The sequence below is a fragment of the Mustela lutreola genome, chromosome 3 (genome assembly GCF_030435805.1).
Source record: "Mustela lutreola isolate mMusLut2 chromosome 3, mMusLut2.pri, whole genome shotgun sequence".
Lineage (NCBI taxonomy): Eukaryota > Metazoa > Chordata > Mammalia > Carnivora > Mustelidae > Mustela > Mustela lutreola.
Window position 1 is genome coordinate 166,761,194 of NC_081292.1, and position 25,055 is coordinate 166,786,248.

Consider the following 25,055-nt stretch of genomic DNA (forward strand, 5'->3'; position numbering starts at 1 on the left):
TGGCTGGCTTGAGTGCAGGAGGGGAGGAGAGGACTGCAGAGGGGCTCTATAAGGACATGAATCCCAGGTACAGAGGGGCCCTCTAAGCAGGGCCTGGGCACGGAGAGGCAGGGCTGACTTGAGCCAGGCCCACTGGAGGAAACAGGTTTGTATATCTGGTCTAGGGGCAGGGACAGAGCAGACTTTGGCTGGGAGGCAGGGTGAAGGCTGACACCGGAGGCCAGCTCCTTCCACTGACAGCATTCCCCGGGCAGCTGGGGAAACTGGCTTACCACCCCTGCCCCCAGGCTGCCTTCCTTAGTGCTAACACAATTTGCTTTCCCAGTGGTTTTGTGTGAGAGGTGACAGCCAACCCAACACGTTTCTAGGCCCGTGTAGGACGCCCAGGAAAGGATTAATTCCCCACCACCACTTTAGTGCTCCAACACACGCGCGCGCACACACACACACACATACACACTCAAGATTCTCGATTCAGTCAGAGTGTTCCCCACGGATTAGCCTGGTCCTAGGGGATCCCCTCTTCTACATCACAAACAAAGGAGCCAATGAGATACATATTGCATGCCCCCCAACACTTAGGTGTCCACAAATATTTATGGAGTGAATGAAAGTTCCCAAAAACAAGAATTAAAAAAAAAAAAAAACTAGCTGTAAGACCCTGTTAATAGGTTACGCTCTGAAGAGTTCTAGAGGTTCATGATGTTTTGTAATTTTTTATTTTATGTTTTTTAGAAGATTTTATTTATAAGAGAGAAAGAGAGAGCGTGAGCAGGGAAGTGAGGGAGAAGCAGGCTCCTGGCTGAGCAGCAGGGAGCCGGACATAGGACTTGATCCCAGAACCCCAGGATCATGACCTGAGTGGAAGGCAGACGCTTAACCAACTGAGCCACCCAGGCACCCCATGTTTTGTAATATTTTAAATAATGGATTTCAACATCCTTCTACCAGATTTGTGGGTAGAAATAGAAAAGGCTAAATTTCGGGAGGGAATGTGACATTAGGCTACAGGTTGAATATGGAGCAGGACCAAGGAAAAGCTGAGCAGGAGGAGAATAATCTGTGTGTGATGTTGGATGAGCTGTCTGTTTACTCTTGTTTCCAGAACAATGGAGCTCACCACTGACGTCAATGTGCATGAAGAAACAAAAGGCTTTTGGGTGTGTGCAGGGTGCAGCTGGACCTGGATTTGCTTGGTGTGTGTGTGGGGGGCGCCCACGTGTGTGTGTGTGTGTGTGTGTGTGTGTGTGTGTTAGGGAGGGGTGAGGAGGGTGTCTAGAAGTCAGTGTCAGAGAAGCAGGAGGAGGGCCACTATCCTCTTGGAGTGTGAGCTATGCATAGCAGGCCCCCCAGGGCTTCCATGGGAAGGGCTATCCTGATGAACTTTATTTGCCCCAGTTTGCATCTGGGACTGACAAAGTTGCACACACATCTTGCCAAGGAGAAGGAAAGAAGTGACTCCATCCCAGGAATTCCCGAGTGTGGGTTTGCCTGCCGGAAGAACAGGACCAGTGCAGGGACAGACCAGAAACCCCTTCGGCCCTTCTGAGCCCAGCCAGCCCACTCTCCCTGCAAGGACCCTGCATTTTCAGAGCCTGCCTTGGAGGCTGTGTGCTCTTTCAGGTCCTAGGAGCAGGTCTCAGGCCTCTAGCCGGTCTGAGAGGAAGTTCCACTCTTCTGGCTTCACGGGCCCCAGACAAAGCTTACTGAAAGAAAAATGGCCATGGCCATGGTGGTCCAGATCCAGCCCCGTCTCCCAGAGCCCTCTGCCCCAGGCCCGTGTTGCCTTTGGAGCTTGCGCCTTCAGAAAACCTTCCTTTCCCCAAAGCCTTTCCTTGCCCTGCTTCAGGCGCTGCTCGCTCCGTGGGCCCTCTGCGGGTAACTCTGGCCTTGGTTAATCTACGATCCACACCGCCCAAATTGACTATTTACGGTCCCTCTTCAGGAATGAGACGGTCCTTCTTCCCTGATGACGTGGTTGGGAACACGTCATTTATTTCTTTTGTACCTCCTCCTAGTAAAAATGACCCTATTTGCTGAATCAAATATTGCGACACGTGATCTCAAAAAGCAGCAAGACCGCCTGGAAGCTGGCCGTCCTGGCCGATGCCGAACGAGGGTGGACCTCGGAGCCCCGGTGGTCATGCACCGGGCGCTCCCGCCCCCGGGGCAGCTCCAGCGCCTGGCGGAGAATGAATGGGAGTGAGTAAATGAATGAATGGGAAGGAGTGAATGAAAGAGGTCCGCAGGCAGCTTCTCACAGGGGCGCGCCCCGGGCCCGTTGGCGAAGGTGGCGGCCTTCCAAGGCCCGGGCTTCAGCGAGCGTTGGGTGTCCGCCCGGCCCGACCGAGGTGCCCTGGAGCCGGTCCGGTCCCGCGCCGGGCTCCCCCCGGCCGCGGTGGTACGCACCACTCAATGCTCCCCGAATCCGCGGACGCCGGCGGTCTTGAATGGAAGGGGCCGAGGCCGGAAGTGGAAGGGACCACTCGGGAGGATGAGGAGGGGGGACAAGCGCGTCGCGTCTCCATTGAGGAACCGACGCGGTGAACATGGAGTTCCATGTGCGTCTTATGTAAAGAGAGCGACGGGCGCTGCAGCCAACGGACACGAGGTGCTCGCAGGCTCCGCCCCCACAGTATGCAGATAAGGCTGCGCTTCGGCCAATGGCGGGAGCCGGGGGCGGGCGCGGCGCGAGCAGTCACGTTTTCCACTATGTGACAGCGGCGGCGGCGCTGCGGGGTACGGGCTGCTGTCCGCGGCTGCTGTGGGGTGGACGGACGGACGCGCGGACGGACGCGCGGACCGGCGGGGACGCGGCTCGGTGAGGGCTCGGCGGGCGCGACGGGCGCTGCGGGCGCGGCGGGCGGACTGGCCGGCGGCGCCAGGCTGGGGCGCCGGCCACGGTCCCGCAGCCGGGCTGGTTACGTAACCGCCGGGATGGGCCTTGGGCCGGGCGGTCTGGGGTCCGGGTGGACAGGCTCTGGGCGGGCGGCGGTGGCTCCTGCAGCTCACGGAGGCGGGATCCCAGGATTTTCTGGGCTATTTGACTTCTTCTCTCCTTAAAACCGGCCTGGGGGGCGGTGAGGGGGGGCGAGTACTGTTATCCCCATTTTACAGATGGAGAAAGTGAGATCCAGATAGGTTAGGCAACTTGTGTAGGGTCATGGAGCTACTGAGTGACTGCCACATGGGACTGTCGTTCTCCAGATGATTTTCTTTTAAGGACCCACTCACTCACTCCTCCCTGTGTCCCATGGAGAGAGGGCGGGAAAGGCTGAGGCAACTGAGGTTTAATCCACCGGTCCTTGGGAATATGCAGGGCCCCTTAGGGAGCTGGTTTCCTCCTCAGGAAGTGTCAGGCTGGGGAAGGACCACTGATGGACACTGGTCTAGAAGCATTACCTGGACAGCCCATGGGTCCTGTGGACTGGGTGAGCAGAGAGACAAGAAAGTTCCAGGGTCAAGCTAGGCCTATAACCCTGGGGACAGGGAGTCCACAGCCACAATCCACCCCCTTTACCTCCCCTGGACCTCCCTGTATTTATTCCTTCTTCTCAGACTAAGTAGAAGAGGGTCCCACTTTGTGATGCAGCAATCACACCATCTTTTTTTAAAAATTGATTTGACAGAGAGATCACAAGTAGGCAGAGAGGCAGGCAGAGAGATGGGGAAGCAGGATCCCCACTGAGCAGAGAACCTGATGCAGAGCTCGATCCCAGGACCCTGAGATCGTGACCTGAGTCAAAGGCAGAGACTCAACCCACTGAGCCACCCACGCGCCCCAATCACACCATCTCTTGTGGGTCACCTTGGTTGCCAAGGCACAGACATGGACCGGGGGTGGTTAGTGGCCTGCTTAAGCACTCCAGGAAGGCCAGGTAAGGGATGAGAACCCTGTTACCAGGGTTTCTGTAACCTCCACAAAAGAGAGCAGTATGGAAAGCTAATTCATACAATAAAGCTAGAAGAAACCCTCGAAATCATTCAGGGCAACACCTTGGCTTGACAGATTGGGAAACTGAGGCCCTGATACCTGCTGGGCCTGGGTTTGGGCTGTCTCCAGAGTCTTTCCATATTCTGAGGGTCTTGATCTGGGTCGGGATGAGCTTTAGACATTCTACGAAAGCCTGCAATTGGGTGCTGAATGCTGAGTGGGCTGGAATTTGAGGGGAGGAGCCCCAGGTCTCCCAAATGTCAAGAACACCAGCACCACGTCAGAAGCTCCTCTATGAATACAGCTCACCTCCTGTTTCTGATACAGGAGGGGCCACTGCCTTCTCCCTGGCTGCAAAGGAGATATACCCCACCCTCTACCCCCATCTGGGGTTTCTTGTCTGGGGCTGGGTTTGACTGAGAATGAATAGGGCTCTCTCTGAAGGCTTTAATTGGAAACTGACCTCTTACATACAAGGTTAATCACTTTTTGTAAGGTGTAGGAGTAAAATGAGGGAAAGGGCTCCTCTCTTTTGAAGCGGAAGCTACGTGATCTGCCAGCTCAGAGATGGCACTGTGGGTGTCCTCCGTGATCTGTCACCAGCATCTTGGTGTGATTCACTGGTACAGAACAAGCACAGCCTGGCTTTCTGTGGGGGCTGGGGTGCTGGGCAGAGAGTGGTGACTCAGCCACTGTTCTGGGACTCCGTTTTCTCATCTGCACAGAGGGACTCAGATCAGGCAACCTCCCAGGCCTGTGTCCACTCCTAGGTTTTTGGGTTCTGGTTACTCTATGGATGATTTCCTCAGGCCCCTACGCAGGGGACAGAGGGGTCTGTTGTGACTTCAGATCCCGTAACGTTCCCCCATGAGCCACGTCTGCCATGCTTCGAAGGAAGTAGGAAAGGTTCTCCTCGTTGGCACTGTCTCTTGTGCACCACTCAACTTTCAGAAAAATACTGGTGGGCACAGCTGTTTTTAAATGGTGATGTAACTTCACCGGGCCTCAGCAACCACAGGCTCGGCCAGGTTACTGAGTGGCTAGCAGGACCTCTCAGCATTTAGTCAAAAGAAGAGGGATGCTGAAAACTGCCCTCTTGGGCAAAACTAAGACGAGACACATAACCCCTCTGTGCACCTGCTCCACGCCGCTCCCACCCTCTACCCCCTGGGAAGCTGGTCCACTTGCAGACCCAGGGGGCGGGGTGGGTCTGGACAGGAGCCTCTGATGGGTACTCTCCCTGAGCTACTGTTTGGTTCCAACTCTCTAAGCCCCAGGTCTGTGACAAGCTTGTTACTGTGTTTCCTCGTCCAGAGCAAATCAGAAGCAGTAGGTGAGTAGGGAGGGCAGGCGGTCATGATCACAGGCATTATCAGCAGGGAACGGTGGTGGAGGGGACTCCAGCCCTGAGCAGTGCTGCAGGCGACAAGGGAGCAGTGGGAACAGCTCAGGTGTTTGCAGGCACCTGGAGTAACTCCTTCCATGGACGCTGAGGCCAAGAAACTGATGTTTTTGCCTTATTCCTGTTTTAAATCTCATGCTTCTGCGTATTTAAGGCTTTGGAAACAGAGTTGAGAGAATCCAAAGAAGTCTTAGTGAGGCTGAGACATGCGTCTCTCCTGCCTTCCTCCCTTCCATATTTGGACTGCGTTTTCCTCGGTTACCCAGCTGTTGCCATGGAGAGCGCGGGTGTTTATTTAGCAGGACAAACATTTTCTCCAGATTACAGCAGGCTGGCCTCAGGGAATTGGCTCCTACCAGGAAGGAGCAAACATGTTACAATATTTGCGGCTATAAACTACCATGGGCTCTGAGACACAAAGTCCAGACTGCGAGAGCCCTGTTCTGTAAAGTGTGAAAACAGACAGACTTCACCTTCCTGTCACAAGTTAGGCTGGTGGTAACCCTGGAGGTGCATGATGGCTGGGAGGGCCACCAGCAGCCTCGGGGGGCACTGGTAGAGTTTTACCTCTGGAGCTGGGTGCTAGCTGCACGGGTGCACTTGCTTTGTGGACGTACATGGATTAAAGACACTGACTTTTAATTTCCACAAAGAAATGCAGTACCATCCCCTTAGGCTCAAGGGCTCTGAGTGTGAGAAGCTTTCACCTGTCCCGGAGTCCTGGCGGTGGCAGTGGAGGGTGGACCCAAGGCCCAGGCTGTGCTTTCATTCCCAGTGTTTTTCCCCATTGATCACGGAAACTATGAATACATGCGAAAGTAGAGAGGATGGCGTAATGAACCCTCATGAATTCATCAGCGGGCTTTAACCAGCTGGCTTGAGGCCCCTCTCTTTCCCTGCCCCCACCCACTTCCTCCCACTCCGGTATTATTGTGAGGCCCGCCCCAGACTATGATCTCACTGCAGACTGTACTTTATAAATGTTTCTCTGTCCAGTCAAGGCAGCCCTTGCGCTTAAGGCATGGCCACGTGACCAGCATCAGGGTCCAAGCTCAGCCCTTTGCCTTCAGTCCGCCCATTCTCTGCGGCAGAGCTAATGGGCGGACATCTGCAAAGGGGGCAGCAAGGAGACTCTAGGGACAGGTCCATCCCAGCCTCCCCAGCAGCCCCTTTTCAGCCTGGCAGTCCTTTCCTTTCTGGGGCCCCCTGTGGCCCCAGACTATGAGCACTTCTCCCCAGGAACCAGGTTTGCCCAGGGATGCCCAGAGTCCCAGCAGGGCTGGCACGTGCTGGTGCTCTGTAAATGCTTGTGGAAGGCAGGAGACGAAGTACGCTTCTATGAGCAAGTTGGTTTTGCCAACTTGGCAACATGAAGGCAACATGAAGAGCCAGTGGTGCTGAGCAATGCGTTTTCTGGAATGATGAATTTTCAGGTGATTTGGTTGGCTTGTTGCTTCACATTTCTGCCATGCTTGTCTGCCCCTCTTTGCAAAGATTTATCTCACCTAAGGTAGTCTTGTGACTCCTATTCAGTGAATCTTACTCAGACTTGCTCACAGGGTCTGGGAGGGCAGCAAAGCCAGGAGTTCTCTGAGGAGCAGAGAGACAAGCCCCTGGGGCGCACATGGAAGCAAAGCATGTGATGCCTCCTTCCAGGATATGTCTTCATTGCCTGAGCTGGGGATGGCCGGCTGAGCTCCTTGTCTTTTTAAATACAAGCCAGAGACCACTCTGGTGGCAATGAAATACCTCCTTTTAAAAAATTATTTTGTTGCCCCATCTGTTTTCCTGCAGTGATTGGCAGTGATGATAGAAGCTAGCCTCTGTTGGCTGCAGCTGTGTCCCAGACACTTGGCACACACAGGCTGTGACATTGAACCCTCCCAGCAAGTCATGAGAGGCAGGAGCCGCTTCAGCCCTCTTACAGATGAGGAGACAAGGCATGGGAGGCTCAGGAACTTGTCCAAGATCACGGGGTCAGGAAGCAGTGGAACCCACTGACGCCCTTACCATCCAGGGCAGCTCGCTTAACCCCTCAACCTTTACACCTCACTCACAGAAGGGATACGGGCTGCTTGTCTGGGGAGGGCCGTGGGATGGGACGATGGAGCGCAGGGTACTGGGGAGGGGGCGGGCGGGTTGAAGAGAGGGAATGCTGTTGCCTCTGCCCCTGGGGCAGCCCCTTGGCCACTCTACTGAACTGTAGTGAGAGCCTCTGCAGAGGTCTCCTTGCCTCCAGCCTGTGAGCCCATTAGAATTTAAGTCAGATCCTGTTGCACAGAACCCAGTTTCCCATCTCACTCAGAATAAAGCAGAGTCCTTGCTCTGCCCTTTTGAGGTGCCCTGTGATTCAGTTCTGACCCCATACCACCTCCTTGCCCACTCTGCTCCAGACTGCACCACCTTCCTCAAATGTCCTACCTCAGGACCTTTGCAGTTGCCCCTCCACCCCAAGCCTGGAATGTTCTTTCTCCAGCACCTTCCCGGCCCACTCTCTCACTTTCTTCAGTCTATCTTTGTTTGGGTTCTCTTAAAAGCAGAACACCTGATGCAAGCATTTCACTTGGGCTGGGGGGGTGGTGTGCAGTCCCAGGCAGCGAGAGTGAGCGAACAGGGGAGCAGAGAGGTTGGGACACAGGCTGGTCTGTCAGCCCACGGGGCTCATCAGAAAAGAAGACAACGAAGAAGAAAGGATAGAAAGAAGAGCTTCTGAACTCCATTCAAGGGAAGGATGGGGAGTGGTTACCTGCTGACCTGTCCTATCTCCCATCCCCCACAGCCAAAGTTCACCCCAGGGGGGTGTGCTGTCCCTCTGGGCCAGTTGCTTCCCTGGCCCCTTCCGCAGCAGCTGGGGAGGCAAGGGCCCACCCTCATCGTGGGCCGCTTCGTCTAAGGCCATGTGTGGCCAGCCTGGCCAGAGACTCCAGGCTGCCTTAGATGTGAAGCCATGAGGATCAGGGGAGCGTCTCCTCAGACGCAACCACAGGTTGGGGGAGAGAGCGGTCAAGAGGCTGTGAATCAGCTCCACACACGGGGGCTCAGGTACAAGGTAAAGTGCACTTGCCTTCTCCGGAGGCACTCCCAGCCTCTCCCATGCCGCACCCCTCATCTGCTCTGTTGCTGTCTCTCGGACCGCTTAGCATTCTAAGCCATTACATGCCATTCCCTTGTGGATCATCTCTTGTTCCCACTGGGATGTTAGTGACATGAGGGCAGGGAGGACATGCGTCCCATTCTCTGATGTCCAGAAGCGCCATGTGTTGTTCAGAGCGAGTTAATCAGTGGAAGACGGCATCTAGCCCTGCCTAAATGCCGTCTGTCCCACTGTTGTTCTTTATTGTTCTATAACTTGTTCCTTGGTGTCCTAGAATCTTCCCCTTTCAATGTGTCTTGTTTCCCTATCTTTAGTAGGTACCTAGTATTCCCTAGCACGGATGTCCCAGGCTTGATGTCGCTAACCATATGTGTGGGCTCTGGGGATATAGCAGAGGATAACTGAAGCTCCTGCACATTGGGGTGGAGTCCAGCGGAAGCCAGGCAGGGGGTGGGGGGCAGGTGGGGGAGGAGTCAGTGCTGTTTGTGCAGGATGGACAGGCTCTTGGCAGGGTCCTGTGGGCACCAGGGAGCAGCAAGTGCAAAGTCCCTGGGGTCAGAGCTCAGGGTCAGGGCCGAGGAGGCGGGCCACAATGGGAGATGCTCAGGAGGCAGCCAGGGAGGCCACACAGAGCTACAGACACCCATGCAGACTGGGGCTGTGTTCTGAGCCAGGGGGAGCAGAGGACTGGGGTGGGGCCAGGGAAGCACAGGCCCCATTTGGAAATTGAGGCTGGGTTTGGCCAGGGACTGGATCCACTGGCCACTGGATAGTGGACAAGATGCCTGAGTTGGGATGCCAGTAGCGTCCCTGTGGTTGGTCCTTGGATAGTTTTCTCTCTCCATACAGTACACTCCTGGGTCTTTGTGCACATGTGCAGGCATTCCTGAGAAGTGGAGAGGCCTCCTAGCAGGGGAGGGGCGAGGGTTATAAAAATGTCCTGGGCATGCCCAGAGTCCCGTCCAGAAAGACCATTAGTGACCACAACACACAATGTCCCCCATCTTGCACAGATGGACACTAGATGCCATCTGTCCTGTCGATTCTTGGTGACCTCATTCTTTGCGTCTTCCTCACGACTAATGAGGTTGAACATCTCTCCAGGTTTGTGGATCTTCAGTGTTTTCCTTTGTGGGGATCGCCCATCCTTATTCTCTGGTCTCTGTCTTTCCAAAAGTGAGCACTTTCCGTGTTCTCTTTGAGTCAGCTAAGGCATCTCTGAAATGTTAAAAAACAAGCAGACCAAACAAAGACTGAGGAGTAGACTTGCTTGTTTTGTTTCTAACTTTGGTCAGGTGTTTCACTGGTCTGGGGCTTTGGGTTCTCTGTGAGTCAGGATCTTGGCCACCTGCTGCTGCTGAAGCCACAACAAGCAGGCATGCTTAACTGGGTTTTCCTCCCTTTGACCACAACCTTGGAGACCATCTTCCGTGTATCAGCTCTGGGGCCTGTATCTTCTGCCCAAGACTCAGTGACTTTCCATTCTTTGTAGGTAACCTGTTTGTTTTTCCTGTTTGCATGTGAGTAGAATTTTTTTTTCCCCTTGAAAACATCGTTTTACATTGGGACAACTCTAAGCTTGGACTTTTCATGTAACTGCGTGGTGTTCAAGGAGTCCTTTGACTGGCAGTTCCAAGTCTGTCTTCAGCCAGAATGGTTCTCTTGGTATGTATCTTTCATTAGAGTCTCTGTTTCGCTGTTGTGACATTTCTTTCAGAAAGAGCTATTTTTACCTGCAGGTAAAAACACAGCTCTGATGTAGCTGCTCTTTTCCTTGGTGCTTTTCAAAGTTCCTTGCACTCATCCTCCACATTTCTGGGGCCATCTTTTTCGTTATCTGCTCTGGACTTGGTCTTTATGATTCTCTGTTCTACGGTGGCATTTTCCTCTCACTCTGTGGCTTCAGCTCATCCTTCATTACTTGTTTTCTTAAATCCACCATTTCTCGATTGTTCTTTATGCTACAGAGTAGGTGCCATCCTGAGTCTGCTGGTCTCCCCATGCCATGCAGGTTGTGTTCATCTGCTTTTTGCTGCACATCTTTTTGGAGGACTCACATTAGCTTTTTCCCATTTGTTGCTTCCTATACAAGACAAGGTCTGATGAGACCTGCTGTTTTCCAGAGAATGGTGTGGTTGGATTCTCCATGGGTCCTCATCTTCAGGAGCAGGCAGGCCTGGGATCCAGCATTGTCACCTGTCTTGTGTAGCCTCAGTCAAGTCACTGGCCTGTTTTCTCATCTCTAGACAATGGAGAATGGTCTCTGTTATGTGGTATCCAGTGGTCAATGATCACAAGGGTTACATGGAACAGTGTGTGTGTGTAGTTGTCTGTAATAACCAGGTATCTGGCCTGTTCCTCAGAGCACTTGGAAGCTGTGGGGTGCACACTGCCTGTGCCCAGAGACTCTACTCAGTCAGGGCCCTCGGGATCTCCCCCGCCCCCCTCAGTGCCCAGGGCTGGCCTTCCGGGACTGTGCTAGTGGGTCCCCTTACTATCTGGGTTCCTGACCATGAAGGTCAGGAGGAGAGAGAAGCCAAGGGTTTATACCCCCAGCTCTGTTCCCCCAAATTACAGGTTGTCTGGGTTCCTCTGGTTTCATTAACCCTTAATTCCTGCCCTCCAGGCCTAGGGTAGTAACAGCTTCCCCCTCCCCATGCCTGCTTAGCTTCCAGGCCCAAACATCTTTTGCTTTCTGCCAGGACCCTGAGAAGATACGTCCGCGATCCTTCTCTCCCAAAGATGTCTCTCTCCCCATCCTTAGGCTCCTGGTTGAACCTCTCCCACCTTGCATACTCCCTGCTTCTGCTCATCCTTGGGGTTGTCTTCCAGAATTATTGCAAAAGCCTTAGGGCTGGTCTGTCTCTTTCAGCCCCTCTCTACCCTCTTACCTCAAACACGGAAGTTCAAGTTTTTATGTAGCACAGTGGTGAGGACCCTTCCAAATGCAACAAAGATCACTTATCTGGTACTTCCAACCCTTTTGTGGCCTGGTGCTGCACCCTCCCACAGCCACGTGCACCCCCATGCTGCGTCGGAGCTCCTACCTTCTTGGCCCCCTTCACAGAGCAACACCTGCTTCACAACCTCCTCTCTCCCTGAAGTCTCCCTGTTTCTGCAGCTTCATCTGGGGTTCCCCCTACATACAGCCTGGGCTTGGGCTCTCCTGTAGCTTGTGATAGCCAATACTTCCAAACCGCGCTGCTCCCCGCTGTCATCTGGGGAGATTTCCCCAAGGCTCCCCACGTGGTGGGTGGTGCCACTGACGCTCTTTCATCCTCTTGTGGCCTCCCAGCTAAGCCACCAGCAGTTTGATGACTGGGGGCTGTGGCCGCAGGATTCATCTGCTTTCCTGATTCCTGGCTGGTAGGAGAGAGGAGCTAAGAGCCCAGTGGCTAGGAACAAAGAGTACCTGTTATTGACCCTGACTGCTCCCAGCATCTGCGGTGAAATGTGGAAACAGATTCCGGGGAGCACTGCCCACGACGGCCGCAGGGCCTGATGACATTTCTCTCTCCCAGCTTCACTGCAGAGCCAACATGAATGGATATGCCGAGTACCCCCCAAGCCCCGGTCCCCCTGCCCGGGAGCCAGAGGAGCCTGAGCCCCGTGGAGCCCAGCTCCAGGAAGATGTGCACATGCGCAGTAGCTCCAGTGGGAATGAAACCGAGGAGAACCGCTCCCCGGGGCAAGACTGCCAGGGCAGCCAGGAGCTGGAGATGCTGGTGGGGCCACCCAGCGCCTCCCCAGGGTAGGTGGGGCCTTCGGACCACTGAGGCCAGGCCGCTTGTCTGTTTTCTCAGCATCTCATCCCACTGTCTGATGGCTTTTGTGGTCTTTAAATCATGATTCCCATGTTTTTCAACATTTAAAGAAAATCTTATTAAGAATAACTAAAATTTACTATAATGATGCTGCTGTTGATGTTGACCTCCTGACTGTGGATGGGTAGATGGCGAGTGAGCATAGTGAGATCTCAGGAGTGGGGGGACTGGTGGCTCTACTAGCAGCAGGTGTCTGTACAACATGACCTTGCTCTGTCAGTCCTCCCAGTACCTGAAACTTGAAGGTCTTACGCTCCGGCTTTATCTTAACCATGTGTTTCTTATAATTATCTTACTCTGTGTGGGATAATCTGGATTGTCATCACTGGTTGGATAAGGGGGTGGACAGAGCCTGCAGTCCTCTGAGACTGACCTTTATTTCTCGTGCTCACAGTCCCAATACGTTCGACCTCATGATGGCAAAGTCTGAACACAGCACATCTGCAAGTGGCTGCAGGTAAGGCCAGTCACAAGTCCCTTGCTTTACGGTCTCTGAGGACTGGAGATTTGTAATTGGAGGTGAGTTTGGGGGTATTGTGGTATTTTGCAAGCCTCTGCTAGAACCTGTCGGTCTGTGCAGCTGTCTGGGCTGGGAGCTGGCCTTGCCCTCTCAGACCCCATCTGCTCGGGGCCCCTTATGATGCTCCGGGTCTGGAGCCCCTACAGCTGACTTCACAGGCCTTGTCTGCATTGTAGACATGTTCATCTGGAACATTCCTCCCCCTTTCTAGGTGTGGTAACAATGGTATCCTTAATTTCACATCCACAGTCATTTTCTTTTCTTTTTAAGATTATATTTATCTGAGAGAGAGAGAGAGAGAGAGAGAGCGCGCGTACATGCAGGGGTGGGAAGGGAGGGAGAAGCAGACCCCCCACTGAGCAGGGAGCCTGACACAAGACTTGATCCTAGGACCCTAGGATCATGACCTGAGCCAAAGGCAGACGCTTAGCCGCCTGAGCCACCCACCCAGATGGCCCCCACAGACATTTTCGGATCACCACTGGAGCAAACTCCAGCTCTCGGGCCTGGGTGTGTGGGCATCTGGCCATCTTCTCCTGAGACATGACTCCTGCTTTCTTTTTGTACTGTCTGCTCTAAACAGGGAAGGGCCCACCTGTTGTCTTCTTCCCATCTCTGTAGCCTTATGTTTAGAGCTCTTTCATACAATTCTTTCCTCCCTATGGTTTTCCTGTGTTCCTCATTCACATTTCTGCCACAGGACACCAGTTGACTGTCCTCTGTCATTTCCATTGCTCTATCCTTTTCTGTCTGACACAGGGCAGGAAGGCACAGCTTTGAGGGGCAAAGCCCAGCTCCAGCCTGGTGGGTGGGACAAAGAGCCCAAGAGGGGGTCGGCTTCTGCAGTCCCCACTTAGGTGAGTGTAGTGGTTCTAGGCCAGGGCTTTCCATCTCCACAGGACATGGCAGCATCAGGAGACATTTTTGGTGGTCACAGTTGGCAAGGAGACTTCTGGCCTCTGGTGGGGAGAAGGCCAAGGGTGCTGTGTATCCTGCAGTGCCCCACAGAGAACCACACAGACTGAATGTCTTAGTCGTCTGGATGAGAAATGGGACTAGAAGTGCAGGAAGGAGGAGTCGGGAAGCTAACATGTGATTGCCTCTTTCTTTATTGCCGTAACAGCGAGCAGTCCGCCAAAGTAGACGCGCACAAGGAGCTGATAAAAACATTAAAGGAGCTGAAGGTCCACCTGCCAGTAGACAAGAAGGCCAAGGGGAAAGCCAGCACGCTGGCCACCTTGAAATATGCACTAAGGAGCGTGAAGCAGGTGAAAGGTACATCCGGCTCATGTATTTGTTCCCAGCTTGTTGAAATAACGTGGATTGTGTCGACTTTCTAAAACCCAACCCTGAAATTGCAGTAGGAAATTCTAGAAGTCTGAAGTCTTTACAACGTTTCTACCGTACTTGACTTTTAAAGGAAAAATCAAAAGAAAACAGGTAGAAAACCAGCTGATAAAAAGGAATGTATTTACGATGTGAAGGTTTTCTGCTGTGGGATGGGGTCAGGTCAGGAGAGCCCAGCATCCTCTAGGCTCTGGCCGGAGTTGAGCTGGAGTTCACTGAAATGGATGAGCAGCTCCGAGTGCAATTTCAGAGTAACACCTACAGTGTTGAGCTGAGGGCTGGTTGTTCCTTTGAAAAATAACAAGATCTTGCCAGATCTTATCCTCACAGGACAGTACTTTTCAGCTCCTGCACCTAAGACCTTGGGCAGTCCATTTCTTGTTCGTCTAGAAAGGCATGAATTTCCATCCAGATTGTCTTTTATTCAACCAGGAAACCAGGACTGAGCGCCTCCTTCCATCCCTGGCGCACAGTGGTAAGCCCTCCACGGTCCACATTCTGCTCCTGTTGTGGACATGCTTGGACCTTTTTAGGTGACAGAAACTGTAAGAGCTTTTAGGACTGGTCCATGGTCTAGACCAAGGCTTTCACCTGAGAACACATGTGCAGAAGTCTTCGTAGATGCAGTGCAGAATCCATGAAGGAACACTGCAGTTGCCAAAATATTCACATCATCAGCTCAGAACCTTGACATTCAATAAACTCCAAGCCCCTTCAATAACTTCCAAGAGCCCTGAGTCTTCCTTCCCTTGCTGCTGCAGCTGGACTCCCGCTGAGCAGGTGCCCTGCCTCCCCTCCCCCTTAATCTCTTGGGTCTGTCTCCAGGATAGTAGAACACACCACTGTGAGGGAGGTGCCAGCATTTCTAGCGAATCATGAACTTGACTGCTCAGCAAACTCCTGCAGACACCCATCCCTGGAGGTTTGGGCCGTGACCCCTGCATTCAGTGTCATCTCAGATGCTTTAGCTCTAGGCGGTCAGAAAGGTCCGTGCAGCCTTGCCTCTCCGTCAGTGGTAGTGGGGATGGGAGCGTTGAGAATTTCTAAGTTTCCTCCAGCGTGTCAGAGAAAGCAGCAGGAAGCCTGGAGAAGGTATCCACGTGGGCATCCTGATTTTATAGCAGCAAACACTGGGGTGAGCCCTTTCTTGTTACACAGGAAACCACTTGTGCTTTGAGGAATTTCTTCACTGTTTCAGTACCTTATGACCAGTAAGCAAGGACAGAAGCCAGGCCAGCATCTCGTTAGGGCAGGTGATGCCCTCTCCCAGCAGATGTGGGAGCCCCTCTCCTGCTCCACTTTACCTTCACGTATGTCACACACACACACACACACACACACACACACACACACACGCTGAGGTCCCAGGGGACCCTGCAGGCAGGGCAAAGCAGCGCAAAGCTTCTCACGGATAACAATGGATACGAAGTCCTATTTCAAATAGTCTTTGTGTCTTCTAAAGTTTGGACAACGTTTGTCGGAAGGGCGTCATTGCCTGTCCTGTAAGGTCTGGTGGGGAGGGCTTACACCAGGCATGAGGGCCTGGGCTCTGCTTTGTGCTGGCATACACTGGCCTCCTGGGTGCCCTCTGCAGCCCCAAGTTTCTCTGCCAGCTCCTGTCCAAGGCTGTGTCTGTTTGGTGAGGGTTAATACCGTGAAAGCAGACACCATGCTCAGCCAACCCACCCAAGGGTGCTCATAAACTTCGGGGGAGGGGAGAGGTTCTCTGAAGGGCAGGTCTGCCAGCACCCCTCCCTGGGGACTGCTCCCAGCCTCAGGTTCTAGGTGGGCAGCCCCGCGATAGTCTGCCCCCAAGAGCCGTATACGTTGTGGGGTGAGTGGCGCTGGCATTGGGCTCTGTTGGGACCAGTCTCCTGCAGCGTCTCGCATCTCATGTTTTTGAGTGAGGGACTCTGTCTGGATGGGGGTGTCTGCCCCAGCCCCAAGGAGCAAGTGCAAAAACTGCCACAGCCGTCCCAAGAGGAAATGTCAGCCTTGTTTCGTGACTGAGGACCTTGCTGGCAAAGTGAGGGTTAGGAGGAACTCTGTGCCCATGTTATGTAAAATAATGTGCACTTACCATCTAAAAAGTTCTGTAATCAAAGGTCTTCAGACTTTTCAGGCAAACTAAAACAGATTTCTGTTTGCCTTGCCTTCACATCTCTCCACTCGGTTCTCGGCATCCCAGGAAGATAGTGTGCGTAGCCTCCTTTCTCATGAGAAGAGTAGAGCCCCCAGCACAGGGAGGTGGGGCCATTTTCAGCCCCCCTTGGTCTCCTCCGCAGCCAATGAGGAGTATTACCAGCTGCTCATGTCCAGTGAGAACCACCCTTGCAGTGCCAACGTGCCCTCCTACACCATAGAAGAGATTGAGAGTGTCACCTCCGAGTTCATTGTGAAGAACGTGGTAAGTGTCAGACATGAGTGACGTCTTCACCCAGAAAGCGGAGCTTCCCCCAGTGAGTTGGCTGAGGCTGAACACTGGCAGTCAGGGGTTTTAGGACCATGGAGTCTGGAATTTCGGGAAGTCAGCTAAGACCTTAAATAACAATGTAAAGTCCAGTGACTCAGACATAGCTACTGTGTTGGACTCCTGCTGTTTTCTGAGAGTTAGTCCTTCTGTCATGGCTGATCCACTCCCAAACCTTGTGTGTGTAAGAGCGAACCCCACCTTGACTGAAGAGTTACCAGGTGACCTTAGGCTCCCTTTGTGGGGGCGGGGGGGTGGCTGGGATTTGAACTCAGCTGGTGAGACTCCAAAGCCTGTGCCTTTCTAAGACCCCGTAAGGGCAGGGCACCCTTGGAGGTCTAGGGGAAGGGAAGCGAGTTGTCCCTTCCCCTGTGCTCCTACTTCTCAGAGAGCAGACATAAAGGCAGGTGGGGATCCAGACCTACTGGCATCATGGCAAAACTGGTCTGGAGAGTAGGGCTCCCCTATCCCGCCCATCTCCTCCTTCCGATGCCCCCACTGTGGTGGAACCTCCTGGGGGCTCTGGGCCAGGGCTCAGGCCACTAGCCAGCTGGGAACAAGCCCAGGTGGGAGCCTCTAGCTGCCCAGGCGGCACCGCCTCACCCCCCCTGCACCCTAGGAGAGAGAGGGGCTGGCAGAGGTTTGTGGTTGTGGGTCCCAGCGAGAGGGAAGGGGCTGGAGCGGGGAGCCCAGAGGCCTCTCCTGACCTCTCAGATCTGTGCCCCTTGGGGAGGGGCAGCCTGTCCTCATGCAGCTGCTGCTTCCTTCCAGGGTATGTTTGCTGCAGCCGTGTCCCTGGTCACCGGGAAGATCCTGTACATCTCTGACCAAGTTGCCTCCATCTTCCACTGTAAAAGGGACGCCTTCTATGGCGCCAGGTTCGTGGAGTTCCTGGCGCCCCATGACGTGAGCGTGTTCCACGCCTCCACCACGCCTTACAAGCTCCCGCCCTGGAGCATGTGTAGCAGAGCAGGTGAGGTTTCCAGGGCAGTGGCCTAGCTGCCTGGGCTTGTGCATCTATAGTGTGGAGAATGTGGGGGCTGCTCCTTCTGGGGGGGGGGGGGGTTGGGGGGTGCGGGCACCGCAGGCTGAGCTGTGTGCCCCCTGCTGGCCCTGCCTCACGTCAGGCTTCCCAGCCAGGCTGGACAGCCCTGCTGTGGCTGCAGGCCATGCTCCATGGCCTGTCTTTGTCCCCCTCCTCCCACATGATCGGGAGGATTCAGGGTCCAGAAGCCTGGACGCTCTTATCGCAGCCAGTGCAGGCCTTGCCCATATGTAGGCGCAGGACAGGATGGTTGACCAGAAAAGTCTTAGCAGAAACATGGCATGGGATCCTGGCAGAAGGTACCAGATCAGCTCAGGCCTTCCCTGCAGCTACTCCCATCCCCCAACCCCACCAACGCTTTCAGTGAGCAGAGTGGCCAGCAGAAGCCTGCTCTTGACCTGTGAGTCTGGCAGCATCTGTCTGCCTGCCCCTCGCTGGGCCCTGGGCCCTCAGAGCTGAAGGTGAACACATGGGCAGAAACACTAAGCAGCCAGGACAGGTGACGGGAAACAGTGGGCCTGGGAGTCACTCAGGCAGGCGTGACCTCAGTCGTGATCTCCTGGATCGCAGGTCCCTCTCCGTTGCACACACCCCACCTCCTCCTGCTTGTAGTCAGCTGGCTGGCCAGGCTGCCATTCCACCACCGCCCAGCGCCACCACCACTGTTCCCCGGCTGTACCTTCCTGACAGTGGGCCACCTGGGCGTTAGGATCGACTCACAAAAAGAGATGGTCGCTTTTGGTTTGGGATATAAAGCCACCCACCTTCTCCAGAATTCCCCCCGAGGACTGCCCAGTCAGGTCCCTAAAGCTTGCAGTGTGTGTCATGAGAACCTGTAGGTCACTGCGTGGAAGGGACATCACTCCACATGTGGGTTTATGGCACAAATGGGCCGGCACTGGCTCCCTGGGATGATTGCCTCCGAGTTTGTGTCTGAACGAAAAAGAAAGACCAGCTGACTTCTCTAGGGGCTTTCCAGGCTGGAGATTTTATACCATTTTCCCCTACTAGTAATTTCCTACTTCTCCTCTTTCATTTGAATAGAGGAAACTTTATGTGAAAGATCAATGTCTAGGATTCCCTTTTTAAAAAATCCTGTGTTGTGAAAACACCATTTCCTCATCTTTGATGATGCTGCTGGAGTGACATCATGTTTTTGCTAGGCATTTCAGATTTTGAAGTAGGTTAACATTTTAACAGAAATATTGATATAAGCTTTGAAGTGACCTGAGTTGCTTCTGTTAGAACTGAATATCCCCCCCAAAATACGTGGGTTGAAATGTTTGTTTTTGTGCAAAAATTCTGCCCATCAGTCAGTCTGTCTCCTGGAGTTAAATTTTTAGTTGGTGTGTTTGTGGGAGCCTGTGAACTGTTTCAAAACTGGTAAACAGCTGGTAGTAAGCTTTTAGCATTCCATAATTTGATATGTGCTACATTCATGAAATATGTTTGACTTTAGTCAGAACTGTGAAGAATGATCTCTAAGGGCTTCGCTTTCTGCTCATGTAAATACGCATTCACTTGGGGCGCCCGGGTGGCTCAGTGGGTTTAAGCCTCTGCCTTCGGCTCAGGTCATAATCCCAGGGTCCTGGGATCGAACCCTGCATCGGACTCTCTGCTCAGCGGGGAGCCTGCTTCCTCCTCTCTCTCTCTCTCTCTCTGCCTGCCTCTCTGCCTACTTGTGATCTCTCTTTCTGCCAAATAAATAAATAAATAAATACGCATTCATGCCCTGACTCCATAGCTTGGGGAAAACTGAGCGCTGTCTGTACTGTGCTGTGCTCTAGGATGGCTAACTTTGGACTCTCTCTCTCAGATTCATTTACTCAGGAATGCATGGAGGAGAAATCATTCTTCTGCCGTGTCAGGTAAGCCTGTGACAGGTGTTCCCCAACTGGGAATGGTACAAGCCTTCTCTCCTGAGCATCTCTTATGGGGTTGAGGAGACGTAGGACTGCCCCCCACCAGTTCCTGCTGTGCTGTGACCTCTGTGTCCCTCTGCACTCCTGTTCTTCAGGGTAGAACTTTGGGAGACACGTGCCCCTGCCATGTGTGCGCATATTCCTAAAAAGTCTATGTGAGAAGATCATACAAAGTATTGAGACAGCCTGGTCAACAGTGGGGTGATTTCAGTGCCCCACAAGGAGAGCCTGGGGAGCCTGGACTTGGTGTCTGTCACCTGGCAAGCTGCCTAAGGACCCCTCACTGGGAAGGCATATCCCCCAGGGAGGACGCAAAACACACATGCAGCCTTTAGTTCAAATGTGTGTTTTCCCAGGGTGAGCCCACAGCTCTCCAGCTCTCCCAACAGCAGGCTTTTGGCCCAAAACAAGGTTACTGCTTGAGTGTCTAGTTGCAGGGTCAGGAGCAACCCCTGGCCAGGTCCGGGCACTCTCAGAAGCTGGGGTTGGGGCCTCACCATTGAAGCAATGTCCATCCCCCTGATGGAAGTGCTCTGGAGCAGGGCTCCTGGGAGACCTCCCACCGCCCAGGGCTGTTCACTCTCCCGTCTGCCCTTGATGTCATGGGCATCTGAGCGTGTGGGGCCAAAGCACACACCACAGGCCCAGGCCAGCACGCCGAGCTTGCCCAGGTTACCAGGCAAGGGGCCTGGCTCTGTGTGGCAGGCTTCTAGACAGAATATGAAAGGACTGTTCTGGGAAGAGCCACTACTGGGGGAGCAGTGACTAGCAAGAAAGGACAATTCCTTCCATCCTAATTGCAAACCTCTAACTGGGCCTCCTCCACAGCATTGGGAAAACCCACGAGAACGAGATTGACTACCACCCATTCCGCATGACGCCTTACCTGGTCAAGGTGCGGGACCCACAGGGCGCCGGGGGCCAGCTGTGCTGCGTGCTGCTGGCGGAGAGAGTACACTCGGGCTACGAAGGTAACTGCCTGGCCAGGGGGTGGGGGGCGGCTCTGTCTGGTCCCTTGTTGATGGTCCTGGTTCACACCTAATGTCTGTAAGGCTGACCGCCAGCCCTGGCCTCTCCTCCCAGCCTTGGGCAATGTCTCCATCTCCCTCTAGATGCACACCCACATTTGCCCCCTGGCCTTCCCCATACCCGGGGCCAAAACACCTCCCCATGTCTGTTACAGGGGTCCAGGTGCTGGCATCTCCCACCCATGACCAGCCTGTTGCCACAACCCGAGTGCCCTTCCCCCTTCCCCAGCCACTGCCTTCCATCTGTGTAGTGAGAATGGCCCTCAGCTCCAGGTCCCCAAGCCCCTGCCACCCTTATGCACCCCCACACCCGGAAGAATGCCCAGACACCACTGCCTGCTCAGAACCCAAACCACGCCCCCCCAACCTGGGCCCATCTACTGTCCCCTGCATTCCCCACCCTCTCTGCTTGCAGTGGCTTCTCTAGGCACACTGGCCCACTGACTCCCAGTCTGTGCTCCTGCTCTCTCCTCCCTTCCTCTACACGTAGAAAGCCAGTCATCACAGCAGGCTTATCCCACCTGCCCGTCCGCGGTCCTGCTCACTTCTCAGGCCATCCCCTCCCCACATCTGGGCTTTCCCCTGAAGCCCAAATGACCCCAAGGTGTTTGGCCACACTGATTCTGTCCTTTTGGCCACCTCCTCCCACTGAATGGCATCATGACGTGGTCCTCATGTGGTACCAGCCCCCATACCTGGCCTGGAACCTTCCTCATCCTGGCAACTCAGCGACATGGCTTCAGAATTCTCAGAGGGCAGGCGCTGTCTGTAACTACCAACCACAGGGACCCAGTCCAGTCCACGTTTCCCGGTACTCAGGACCTTGTCCCAGGGGTTGATGAGGTCATCTTTTAAAAAGGTGTTTCTTAAAACTGAGGGAAATGTTTGGTGAGTTTGTCTGCAGAGAACATTCTCTTCCACACGGTCTATAAAGATTTAGAGGGGTCGGGACGCCTGGGTGGCTCAGTTGGTTAAGCAGCTGCCTTCGGCTCAGGTCATGATCCCGGCGTCCTGGGATCGAGTCCCACATCGGGCTCCTTGCTCGGCAGGGAGCCTGCTTCTCCCTCTGCCTCTGTCTGCCTGTGCTCGCTCTCTCCCCCTCTCTCTCTCTGATAAATAAATAAAATCTTAAAAAAAAAAAAAAAGATTTAGAGGGGTTACTTGGATTTCAACAAGTTATTCCCCTGATATGATCTGAGTCTTCTTCAAGAAGGAAGCTTTAGATATTTAGTGTTTTGTCCATGAACTTGGTGTTTGAGAGAAATTCTGGATAGATGATTTCCTTTACGCTAATTATTCCACCACCTTTGCCCGCCCTAAAAACTCCAAAGTCCCCAAGACAAGGACGTTTGCTGAGAATTTTGAATCTAAAGACTTAACTCATTTCTTAAAACAATTTGTTCAGCTACCTCTCGGATCTTAAAAATCATGAATTTGGCCTTCCCCCATGATTTCGTTGAGAGATGCTTATGTGTCATGACATGGTTCTGTGAATGTGGTGATTCTTCACTTTCTAGACTAAACCCTCCACAAGGAGGTTAAGAAGGTTGGCTGGCGGTCATCGAGTGTAGGGTCCGTTCCCCGTGCAGTGGGCTGTCTCCTGGGTCCACTTGTGAATTTTCTTCCTTTGCTGCCTATCCATCTGAATCTATGTGGTATTTTCTAGTAGCTGTAGTATAACTGTCCTAAATGTGTATTTGTTAGAATCAGAAACCTATATAAAATTCTATTCTTTCAGCCCCTAGAATTCCTCCTGAAAAGAGAATTTTTACGACCACACATACACCAAATTGTCTGTTCCAGGATGTGGACGAAAGGTAAGTGTGCCATCACACTGACATCTGCCTCCCTACCCCCACCCCCACCTCCTCCTGCACTAGGCTTGTCTTGAAGTCAGGACCGTACCCTTCACGGCAGCTGACTCGGTCACATGCTGGTTAGTATTTCACCATGATCTTGGTGGTTCCCTCATGGCAATTGAGTAAAGCTCAGTGAACGTTCCTGTTTTTGACATTGAAGCTGTGTAGCTAAAATGAAGGCTGTGTGTTGGTTTTACAGAGGCGAGAATCCACAAAAATGTTGAACTTTAGGCAATGAAATCCTTCTGGAATTGCACTAAAAATCTCCTGCGATGTGAATATTATGTAAAGGGGGTGTCTGGGGTAGCTGGGCATCATTCTCATTAAGTGTATCTTTATTATCCTGTTGAAACTCGTTTTAGAATCACACGTGAGTGAAAAATGGCACAGCCATGGGTGGTGGGCTTGGGACAGGGTTAGGATGGAAGCTGGAGACACCATTGATAGGATCCCAGCAGAGCTGCATCTGCCGGTCTGTGTGCCACAGTCTGCTCCCGGCGTGGGAGCTGGAGGGCGTGCTGGATCACCTCCATTCTGCCCCGGAGAGTCTGCTCCATCTCCCACCCAAGGCGCTCTAGCTGGAGCAGTAGCACTGTTGAGAGAGTGTTCTGAGTTGGCTGGCTTTGGGCGAGGCCTGTGGAGCGCCTTCCCCCAGCTCCCCCTGCATGACACCGAAAATACCATTGGCTGCTGGCAGGGGTGGGGAAGAGCTTTCCTCAGAAGCCCCAGGGGGAGTGGACCTGGGTGTACCGGCGCTCTGGGCTTTCTCAGATGGGCCAAGGGGGCCTCCACAGGTGCTATCAGGACCCAGGTCACCCCCTGCCTACACCTGGCACAGAGGCACCAGGCACCCACCCTGGACAGGCCACAGAGCACAGGACAGCTGGGCAGGTGGCCAGGACTCCTCCCCACACTCCCCCTTCCTCCTGCCTTCCCTTCTGCCCTTCCTCTCTTCCTTCCCCACCCCACACCCCGTCCTCCTTCCCCCTTTCTTTCTTCTCCTGTCCCCTCTTCCGCCTCTTGCTCCTCCTCTTCCTCTCCTTCATCCTCCTCTTCTCCTCATCCCCCTCCTCCCCCTCACCTTTCCAAGCCTTGACCTGGAAGAGTGCCAGGAACATTTTGTACATCCTGTCAAAGGAAAATATAGGCCTGGAGAGAGTGTGTTTTGGACCAGGAGGAGAAAATTAAATAATAACACTGGGCCCACAAGAAAGTTCCAGTCTACTGGGAACAAGCAAGCTTTGCTCTAAAGGCTTGGAGAATGTTCTTCCACTGGAGCTGAGGAGTTGGAGGAAACATCAGCTCAGAGGCAAAAAGACTGGCCTCCAGGGGAAGGCTGAGACCCATGTCCGGGAGAGGGAACAGTAGCTGAGTGGGCAGAGGACGCCCAACAGAGGCAGAAGGGGCACCAGGAAGTTCACCCCCAAACCTTCTCCTAGAAGGTAGAGTAGCAGTGGCAGGAGAAGAGCGAAGGCGCCCAGCCTACTGCGACTCTGCGGGACTAGACAGACACAGTGGCCAGAGTAATAGGAGAAGGGAACACTCTGGCAGGTGGAAAGGAGGCACATAGAGTTTTCCAGAGTCCAGGCAACACTTTTTTTTAAAAAAGGCCATGCCAGCCCCATCTGGTTGAACTTGCTAATGACACGAAGAAAGAAAAGATCTTAAAAGAGGAACAGCAAAAACATGATCATGATTTATTCTTTCAGGAGCTAAGCCACACGGCTACAGACCTGAGCCTGTACTGGGCGGGCCTCATAGGGCCAGGTTTTCTATCCTAGACCTGGGGGGAGGCTTCTGTTTGCTAATTAATTGAAACACTGTTCTCTGTCAGCCTCATTCCCACATCTTGATCTTTGGGGAATTGGGAGTCTGTGACTTTTTCCCAAGGAGCAGGAGGGTTCCCAGAGCCAGTCTGCTGCTCTGCCTGGAGGCGGTGTTCTGGAGGGGGTCCCTGGAGGGTAGTGGGGGCGTTGAGGCCCAGAGGGGGCTGCCCCTGAGCACAAAGCCTGTGCTTGCCTTGCAGGGCGGTCCCCCTTCTGGGCTACCTACCTCAGGACTTGATTGAGACCCCCATGCTTCTGCAACTTCACCCAAGTGACCGGCCTTTGATGCTCACCATCCATAAAAAGAGTAGGTCCCATTTCCTGGGAGAGCTTGGGATCAGTGCCCTGTGTAGATGGGTAACATCAGTTTCCTGCATGTGGGGACAGATGCTGTGGCTCTGTGCCCACTCCCTTTCTCTGTCAGTTGAGAGTAATCACCTCCCGTGCATCCCTTTGTGGGACCTGAATCTTTGGCACCTGGTTTTACTGTTGGCTTCCCTGGCAGGTGGCGGGGTGGGGGGCAGGTTCAGCAGTGGTGACAGAGGTGCTGACCAGGCCAAGGGAGTGGGTGATCCGTGTCCCCACCAAGCCCAAGTTTTGCAGACACAGGGAACACTGAGCATGCTGAAGAAGACCAGTCAAGGATAGCAAAGATGCATGTCCTGAGATCTGTGGTGGCACTTCTGGAAACTTCTGGAAATACTCCGCTGTTGCAATTTAAAGCCAAGTTGTGTGTGGAGGGGGGTGTTTGAAAGCCACAGGGTTGAGGTTGGCCTCTTAGAAA

General features: G+C 53.6%; 1 protein-coding gene across 3 annotated transcripts in view; it reads left to right on the forward strand.

Moving 5' to 3' along the window:
- Window positions 1-2,081: 2,081 nt before the first annotated feature.
- PER2 (period circadian regulator 2) overlaps window positions 2,082-25,055 on the forward strand; it is a 39,804-nt gene continuing 16,830 nt past the window's right edge. Inside the window, exons 1-10 of one of the 3 annotated variants that reach the window (XM_059167543.1) lie at window positions 2,082-2,202; window positions 11,952-12,181; window positions 12,649-12,711; window positions 13,898-14,049; window positions 16,407-16,528; window positions 17,363-17,564; window positions 19,453-19,504; window positions 20,387-20,529; window positions 22,325-22,403; window positions 24,472-24,578. In XM_059167543.1, the coding sequence (XP_059023526.1) occupies window positions 2,197-2,202; window positions 11,952-12,181; window positions 12,649-12,711; window positions 13,898-14,049; window positions 16,407-16,528; window positions 17,363-17,564; window positions 19,453-19,504; window positions 20,387-20,529; window positions 22,325-22,403; window positions 24,472-24,578 (1,156 nt within the window). In that variant the 5' untranslated portion in view covers window positions 2,082-2,196. Of the gene's footprint in view, window positions 2,203-2,680; window positions 2,822-11,951; window positions 12,182-12,648; window positions 12,712-13,897; window positions 14,050-16,309; window positions 16,529-17,362; window positions 17,565-19,452; window positions 19,505-20,386; window positions 20,530-22,324; window positions 22,404-24,471; window positions 24,579-25,055 lie in introns of those variants that run through there. The other 2 variants (XM_059167545.1, XM_059167546.1) reach the window with 2 other exon arrangements.